This window comes from Capricornis sumatraensis, chromosome 1 (genome assembly GCF_032405125.1).
Source record: "Capricornis sumatraensis isolate serow.1 chromosome 1, serow.2, whole genome shotgun sequence".
Classification (NCBI taxonomy): domain Eukaryota; kingdom Metazoa; phylum Chordata; class Mammalia; order Artiodactyla; family Bovidae; genus Capricornis; species Capricornis sumatraensis.
Window position 1 is genome coordinate 10,350,001 of NC_091069.1, and position 9,084 is coordinate 10,359,084.

Sequence of the window (9,084 nt, forward strand, 5' to 3'; positions counted from 1 at the left end):
AAAGGCCTGGCTTAAACTGCAAAAGCAAAAGCAGAATCAAGTATGAAACACCATCTTCAACGTGAAAATCAAATAATATGGTAATCTTAAAACAACAGATACATGCTGAAATGTAAATTCCACAGGTTGTGTAAATGGTAGAATTTAACCACTAATTCTAATGCCTCCCAGCAACTAGAATTAGGTATTTAAGTGAGAGTCTTAATGCTCATTTAATATAGTCTCCTGAAGCCCAATCCAACAACTTCTTCATTTTTTCCCATGAAGAAAATATTCTTGTGAAGTTCAGTTTAGTGAAGACACACAAGTTTACACTTCTGAAAAGAATTCACTAGCCATATTCTGAAACTGGGCTCTAGGGAAAAAGACTAGATGATGCAAAATTCTTAGTATCCTTCCATGTATAGAGAACAAGATGAAAACTTCATATTTATCTCCAGTTAGATCAATTAATATTCAGAAAAGTTATGTAACATTACATTTAAATAACCATAGAGGGAAGAATCTACCAATGTTCTAGAAGCTTCTCTAGACCTTTCAATCAATTTTATTTATATGCAAAACCAAGAGAAACTTAAAAAAAAAAACAAAGCTCCTCCTGATGCTAAAGCTCTCAATTTACTGACAGGCAAATGGCTTCATGCTGCCACTTAATCTCATTTCTTGCATAATGCCCTCTAATTAGCATATCAAAGTGAATTAATACTTCTAGGGCATTAGCAATGGGGAAATCTGCTCCAGGCTCACAATAGCAGTTAAGAGAGAGCCAAGAAATCCTCAAAAACACCACAAACCACTTTGCATTGCAAAACTGTTCAATTTATTTATCCTCTCTCTCTAAACACTTTTACCGCACACTGTTTTACTACTGTTCACCAAACAAAATGATAATTGCCAAAGTTACCAGCATCTGCAATGCCTGTTTAGAATCTTAATTTAGATTATGTTGCAGATAATTTCTATATGCAACCATTTGTTCTATTATAAATGTTAATATAGAGACAGTGGAAATGTTGACATTCTCAATTAGTTAATTTGAATTTGAAATAAAATTTTATGGGATTTTAAAATTTATGAATTTTTTAATGTAAAAAGCCACCTGCTGGACTATGATGCCTAAGAAATATGCTTTGAAAACTTATGTATCACATAAAACAAAATAAACAAAAAAAATCATTTTGCCATAACATATGTTCAGTCTCCCAACTAATGGTTTAAACATTGTGAGGAATCAACAACATTAAAAGGATTACATTGTATACCAAGTTCTCATTAATATGATCACACAAAAAGGGTTATTGTTCAAAACAGTTTAACATTTGTAAAGCACTTAACTTGAAAATAAGTAGGAAACTTTTAACAATTATTTTTATCCATAATTAATTTTAACTGTCCTCAGTCCTAATGAGTTACTATCATGTTAGTCAAAAGTAAAAAAAATGCCACGCCAATTCAACTTAACACATTCTATCACACCAATATTTTTACTAGACATACACTCAAATTTAGTACCAAAGCAAACTACCATTAACCATCAAAAACTACAAACGTCTTATATTTATTGCATGTGTATATGTTCATGGAATACCTCTATTTTCAAAATAACAATAAAGAAGAGATTCTGGTTACTATTCTGCCTATAAAGGGGGTAATTAGAATCAAGAGTTGAAGATTAATGAAATTTATTTTCAAATATGATCTGTGTCTAAAGGCATAAAAAGATGGTTTATTTTTTTCAGTGGCTCATTCAAGCATTTCCTACTAATTTATTTGCTAAATGTAACACTAATACAGAGCTCTGATAGCAATTTGTGTGTTTGATTAACTTCTACAACTTTGTAAAAAATCTTTTTAGCTAGATAGATCTAAAAAAACTTTGACCAATTCACACTACATAGTGATATAAATTATTTACTCTCTTCATATGTAAAGACTCAAATGGCCTACTGAAGTAGAGCAAATGTTTGAAAAGGTCAACATGGGAGGGAGTGTACAAGCATTGTTAGTCTGTTACTACCTAAATCATGCTGATACCACTGATAAATGGCTAAAACACAAGCCTGCTGAGAAAACTAATAAAACATAATTCTTATAATGTCAATACTGAAAGAATAAATGCCTAAAGTTGTTCATATGTACATAAATAGAGGGAAAATAGTATAAAAATCCTTATTTAGCATGATGTGTTCGGTACTGATCTGTTGGGTATTCTGAAATATTTCAATGTTATGAGTACAAAATAAAACGAATGATTTAGGGTGTGGTTCATGAATTTCGGTTTTTATTCTTCATAGCCATACTTCATATTACTTCATCCTATACAATGCCACCATAAACTATCAAAACACACATAATCCAAATAAGATGCTAAAGGTCTTGGAAGTAGCCATTTACAAAAGTTGTAAACAGAAATCTAAAAATACAAGCAAAATTAGTTAAAAGGAAAAGGATCCTAACATGAAAGACATACCCAGAAAATTTTTATGAAAGTCAAAGAACCAATGTGCTCTTTGAGGCAAGGCAAGGCTTCCTTTGCCACTGTATTAAGATACTTCTGATTTGGATTAAAATTATGTAAATTAGCACAATAACATAGTAAAGTCCCAAATAAAAACCAAAACTACATAGATCTATAATAAAATGAAGTCCACTAAAATTGAGGCATGAAAGAATTACTTGCACAGATCAAGTTAGTATTGACAAGAGGGTTCAATATTCTTTTATTGGGAATAAGAAAAAAAGGTATGGAAGACAGGTCCATACTTTTAAAATAATACCTGCTTGATACTTTAGATCATGAAGTTCCAAACCAGTAGAGAAGATTTTTTTTCCTACATTTTCTATGAATGTATTACATGTATTATCTTCTAAGGATGAGAGAAGAGTAAAGAAAGTTAGAAAAACATCACTCTTTACATCCTTCCTCAAAACTTCCCTCAAAAGCTCCAGTAAGCTAAGCAAATCTATAAAAATAAAAAATATTCTTAAATTACACAGAAAAAATTTGCAATAAAGCAACAAAATTTATGACATTTCCAGGATACACTGACTTTGTAATTTTCCCTATTTAATCACTGAATATTTCCAATGTAAATAAGCAATAATGTCTAAAACTGATAAAAAATTTAAAACATTAAAAGTCCTTTAAAATTTGCTTCAAAATAATTGTGAAAGGGTGGGAGTTACAGAGAACACAAGATTGGCCAAGTGTTGCTAACTGCTGAAGGTAGGCAATGAGTTCATGGGGATTCAAGTTTCTCTTTATCTGTATTTTTACAATTGAAGTTCTCCATAATAAAAAGGTTTTTAAAACTAGAAAATAGTTCACAAAAACACAGAAATGAATCATGTATCAAACAGAGCATTTGTTTTTAAAACTCTGGAACAAACAATGATAACTATATTGGAAGTACTGAAAGAGCAACTTAAAAGAATACACAATATATATTATATGTAACATTTAGACTCACATACAACAATTTTCACCTTTCTTGTTAAAATTTCACTTGGTGGAATATTTGGATTTTATACACTAGGAATTGAAGAATTATCTGGCACTGTAAAAAGAAAAATGAACACATTTTTATATTGAAGCATTAAAAAAAGAAAGAAAACAGGCCAGAAAAAAGAAGATGCCATGAGTCTCTAAACCCTTAAGGTCAGAAATAGAGGTGCTGACTAAGAGTACTGCCTTATCTCTCTGAAAGCTAGTCCCACTTACAGCAGTAAAGATAAAAGGTTTAATCATATATATCATATTCTAAACACATATAAAAACTCACAAGCTACCTTCTTGATCCAGTTTTGATATGTAAAATCCTTACGACTCTTTCTAGGGAGGGTTCCTTTAAAAGCAAAGCATTTTTAATAGTAATTTTCTTCTCTTTAAACATAAAAAATACTTCAACCAGCCCAACCAGGCAAGCAGGCCTTTCTCTTCCCCTGCGGACACCTCCTGCAGTAGAGAAGTTCATTAAGTTTTATGATCTTCCCAAGTCAGTCCTGCTTATAAGCCTCACAAAGGCCACAAATCTGGCAAACCATCATGTATGCCATTAGACATTACTAGTAAATGAATGCTATTTAGGGTTTGTGGTGGCAATAAATCAGAGTTTGGTTGGCAGCTATCAACATGGAGTATTTTAACCTACCATTTAGAAAGGAAAAGGTTATGCTGATTTTTTTTCCTAATACACAACATTTTTTAACAATATGACTCTGATTATATACTAGAGTGTTGAATTTTCATTTTAAAATATTTTTAAATACATTTTTTTTTTCTCAAAAAGAGCCATTTCCTTTATTCAAACTCTCATAATTAAGGGCTTTGGAAAGAAGAGAGATTTATGAGAATGGAATCCTCTCACAAAGTACTTCAACAATCAAGATTAAGGTGGCCAAAAAGATGTGAGGGAACGCCCCCAAAGAACTAGGTAGATAAGGAGACTTCATAGTATCATGGATACTTAATAAGAGACAGATGGTAAAATGTGGCTAAAAAAGAAATCTTTAACAATTATCTCACGGGTCACTTACTTAGTTTAAAATGGGCAAATATCTTGTTTTAAAGCCTGTAACTTTCAGTTGCTATCAAAATGCGTAGCTATCACAATTCAACAGATATTTCTATCCAAAAATAACTGAATGATAAATTTTATAAAAGAACACATTTTCAAGAAAAAGCAAGCATCTCATGGTATACTTTTCCTACCTCTGAACAAGAAAAAAAGTATAATTGTGGTAGATTATCCATTTATCTGTCAGAAGGGAAAAATACCTTTTCATATTTGGTAGAAGGGAAAAAAGATGTTTTTCAAACTAAACCCCTTATGTGCATCAGAACTGGCAGTGTTCACTGCCTGATCAGAAACCTCAAAAGCTACTGGCAGATCTGCAAATATATGGATTTTTTAATGATTTTGTCTTATTTTTTAAAAAGCATAACCAAAATGACATTATCCACTGAAATGACAGCTTTACCCCCCATCTCCCCACTAGTCAACCCCCTACCCCTCTATTATGCAAAATAGAGTCATCACATAGTATTCCCAGTTTCTATTACAAATGACTAGGTAAACTTTCTCTAAGGTTATAGAGAATTAATCTTTGGATACTATGTTATTAGATTTAATAAAATGATTTTTTTTAAAAAGCATTACATGATATACATTATAATCTACAGTGCTTATTTTATAAGCTCATGATGTTTCCAAAGCATGACTGTGGGAACAGATGGGGGAGAGGGGGAGGCCTGGAATTTGCTGCCCCAATTTCTTTGCTTCGGTAACACTAATGTCTACACAGCTGTTTTATTTCAAATCAAGGATTCTGAGTTCAGCGTCCCTGTCTCCTTCTAAGAGTAGTTTTGGAGAGTGAGGTGGAGCTCTGGGTAGTAGGGGAGAAAGGAGAGGAGAGAAAGAGCTTCACCCCCATCAATCATTTGGTACTTAAATCCCGTCCCTCTCGAGCTTAGAGAGGCTGGCAGGAAGATGCCTCAGCCCAGACAGCCGCCTTTACTCTTTGTCGGCCGTTGGCTTTTTACAAAAGAGATAACGTGCAAACTTGGATCCGCTGGCCAAAGCACAAAAAGAGAATCTAATTTACAAGTTATCTCTGAAAGCCTCAGAAACAATTTTCAAAACACAAAAATTTCTTTTGTCAGCTACCTCTTGCTTCTTAAACAGCAAGTGCCCTACCAAGGCTCTCTCTGCCAGTAATCCCAGACTCTGAAAAGACTTCTTTCTTTTTTGTAACTCACCTTTGACATGAGGTTGACTACACTTTCCTTTCAGAATGGTGTAACTAAGTCTTGTGCAAATAAGCAACTAGAGGACTTATGCTTCCTAATTGAATTCTGCCTGCTGCTAAATGTCTAAACAAGGAAAGCAGTTTGCTAGGTTTGGTTCTCAAACTAACTAGGCCAAAACTTTAAAAAGGCAAAAAAAAAAAGAAAAGAATCATGATAAGGGGGTGAGAAGGAAGGGATATCAGTCCCCTCTCCCTAGTAATATAATGCTATATAAAGTTGAATCAATCTTAATATTCACAACATAGTCAATACCCCAGTGCTTAGCTGTCAGCAAAAACTGAAGTGGAGCCCTGATAGCAAGACAACCCTTGGACATTAAGCAACATAATTTACTGAGAATTACGTACTTTTAGGCTTCTAAACTAAGAATCTCAAGATTTAGTGCTTGATGTCTTGTTTTATAGTCAGATCAAAATTATCTACCGTTTTAAATCACAATGCTTTCTAAAGGTAGCTAAAAACCAACACAGAGTAAAGGTTAGTTATTTTAAAATGTCTGTGGTTTTCAAAATTTAAATATATCTTAAAAACACTCACTTGACATAAAAAAATCAAGCACACTATGTGAATGAAAAGCAGGAAAAGTAGTCTTTCAGGCTCTCAATATTTGCTGTTAATTATGGTTTTAGCATATATTTTAATAGACAGCAATAACCCTTCATCTTTTATTGATTACTTTTAGAATTAGAATAGAATTGCATGGTGGAAAATCTGTTTAAAAGGAGGACCACTCTTCTACCAACTAACAATTATATACAGTGCGCTAATATTTGTACATTCAGTTTAAACACAGTCACATTTAAACTTTTAAATACCTTCACTTAAATATTCCTATGCTTTGGACTTTAACTTTCTCTTCTATTCTTTGCCAACTTAAAAAACAGCAACTTTATAATACTGTATACCCAACAAACACACACACAAATAAACAGTAAAGCTTGTTTAATGCATTTGTTTGCCATATACAGGGAAAATAATGCCGCAAATGAAATAATAAAATCTAAATTAAACCTCAAATTCTACTTGAGGCACTACCATCACCTCAAGACTAAAATAGTTTCAGTTTTTAAAAAGTCTAACAAGGAAACTAAACTGAGATGAATTGTCAGAAATTTGTCTAATATATAGTTATAGTTTTCATTCCAGCACTTCTGCAAAAGCTGTCTTCTCATATATTCCCTGCCCTAAATACTTCAAAAATTGTTCAACCTGCACCTGTGGACCTTTCTCTACTTAATAAAATATATTAAGTATGTTTACAATGTAATGACTCCAAGCATAAAATTTAATAAAAGTAGTAATAGATATAATACATTGTATACGCCTAAACACATCATTACCCTTTCAGCTTCTTAAAAGTAGTATTCCGAACTAAAATACTAATTCAAACATACTTCTCGGGTCTGTTCAATTGCATCTATTCTTCTATCTGTGGAAATGAAGCTTAAGGCTAAGTAAAACAAAGTTCGGGATATGCTTCTCCGCGGGAGTCGGTCCCCGTGGCTCCTTTTAAAAACTGACATACAAACAAGGCGAAAGGAGCAGGAAAGGGTGGCTGGCGCTCCCGGCCCCCTCCCCGCCTGCAGCCAGAGGTGGCCGCTTGGGGACTGCGACCCTGCCCCGTCCACTCTACACTTCATTTTACACCAGGAGCGGAATTCAGAAATCGACTCCAGATTTATTGCAGTTTTTTCTCAAGATCAGGAGGTGGGAAGGAAAGAATGATCAAAGATGGCGGTGCCCAAAAGCAGCAGCTTTCAACTGGAGAGTCGAAGGAGTAGCTCGGACCCCACCTCAGGGGTCTCCAGGCCCACCGCGGGGCGCAGCGTCTTACCTGTTTTCTCTTTGATCTCACACAGGACACTGAAGAGCGCGGGTTTCATTCTGTGACAGTTCAGGGCATGTTTCCTAAAGCACAAACAGCAAAACACAAAGGTATTAGCATCACCTATGGAATAATATGGCGCCTTCCTTAAGTTAGATCCAAGATTTAATTCCGGCCCTCTATTTTGGAAGGCTCTTTTGAACCCCGTCAAATCAACAGAAAACTCAAGTTGACTAGTTAGCGACAACCGGCAAGCTCTGGCTGCTACAGCTCCAGCCCGAATGCAGCGCGACCCATCTGCCGGGCAGGCAGCAGCCTCGGAGACCGCGGGGCGCGAACCCGTGCGGGGAGCCGCGATCCGGGGGCAGACGGCGGCGACTCAGGGGAGAAGACAGCGTGGAGGGGCTCCCGCGTCCGCCCTCCGCCGGGGCAGCGGGCGCGGAGCGGGCGGCCGGCAGACTGCGGCCAGCGGGCGGTGACAGCTCGGCAAAGTTTGCGAGGCGGCCCTCCCTTCCCGAGAACTTGGCCGCTCGCGCCCGGACCCGCCGGGGAACCGCCCAGAGCCCCGCGCCCGGGCTGGGGCGGCCTCCCGCACAGCGAGGTCGTCCAGCGGCCGAGCGGAGCCGGGGTGCCGGGACTCCGGGCCGAGGAGAAAGTTGCACTTCCCTCAAGTGCGGCCCGGGGCCCGCTCGCGGCGGCGTGCAGCCGGGTCCGGGCGGGAGGTTTGAATCCGTGCGAGGGGGCCGGGCTGCCAGAGGGCCGGACGCGGGGAGATGGGGTGAGAGAAACCCACGAAATCCACGCGGCACCAAGTCCGTCCCGCGCCCCGAGAGCAACTTTGCCGACTCCCGCCCGCGTCGAGGGGCGCTGGGCAAGTTCCCCAGAGGCCGGGGCCGGAGGCCTCTTTTCGGAGAAAGTTCCCCGCCCGGGGCTGAGGCCCTGGCCCGGGCACAACCCGGGCCCGGACTCTGCCGCGGGCCCGGCTCCCGCACACACACAAAAGATGCTTAATGAGACGACACCAACTTTGCTTGCGCCTCGTCCAAGCTCTGGTCGGTGATGGTCATGATCTGGTGGAGGATGTCGCCGATGTCCTGCTTCCTGCCGTCGCCGTCCGCCCCTTCGTGGCCGTGAGGGGGAGGCGGCAGGGCCATGCCCCCCTGCACCGAGTGGCCGGCCAGGTTCACCCCGGCCAGAGTCTGCAGCATCCTGGATTGATCGTCCATCCCGCCGCGCGCGGGCGGGAGCGGGCGGCGGCGGCGGCTGAGGCGAAGGCTGAGGCGGCGGCGGCGGCGGCGGAGACGAGGGAGGAGAAGAAAGAGGGGGAGGGGGAGGGGGAGGCGGCCGCGCGCTCCCCGCCCGCGCGGGGAGGGGGCGGCCCGGCCGGCGGGGCCCGCGGCTGAGGCAGTGCGGACGGGCGCCCGGCTCTGGCTTCCGCCGCCGCCGAGGC

The 9,084-nt window shown here is 39.3% G+C and overlaps 1 protein-coding gene across 4 annotated transcripts in view; it reads right to left on the reverse strand.

Annotated features, from left to right (window-relative positions):
* The window catches only part of PBX3 (PBX homeobox 3), a 225,760-nt gene extending 216,900 nt beyond the window's left edge, over positions 1 to 8,860 (reverse strand). For all 4 annotated transcript variants that reach the window (XM_068964577.1, XM_068964567.1, XM_068964559.1 and 1 more), the window contains exons 1-2: positions 8,661 to 8,860; positions 7,644 to 7,717 (exon numbers count right to left, since the gene is read on the reverse strand). In XM_068964577.1, the coding sequence (XP_068820678.1) occupies positions 7,644 to 7,717; positions 8,661 to 8,860 (274 nt within the window). The remainder of the gene's footprint in view (positions 1 to 7,643; positions 7,718 to 8,660) is intronic.
* Positions 8,861 to 9,084: the final 224 nt, after the last annotated feature.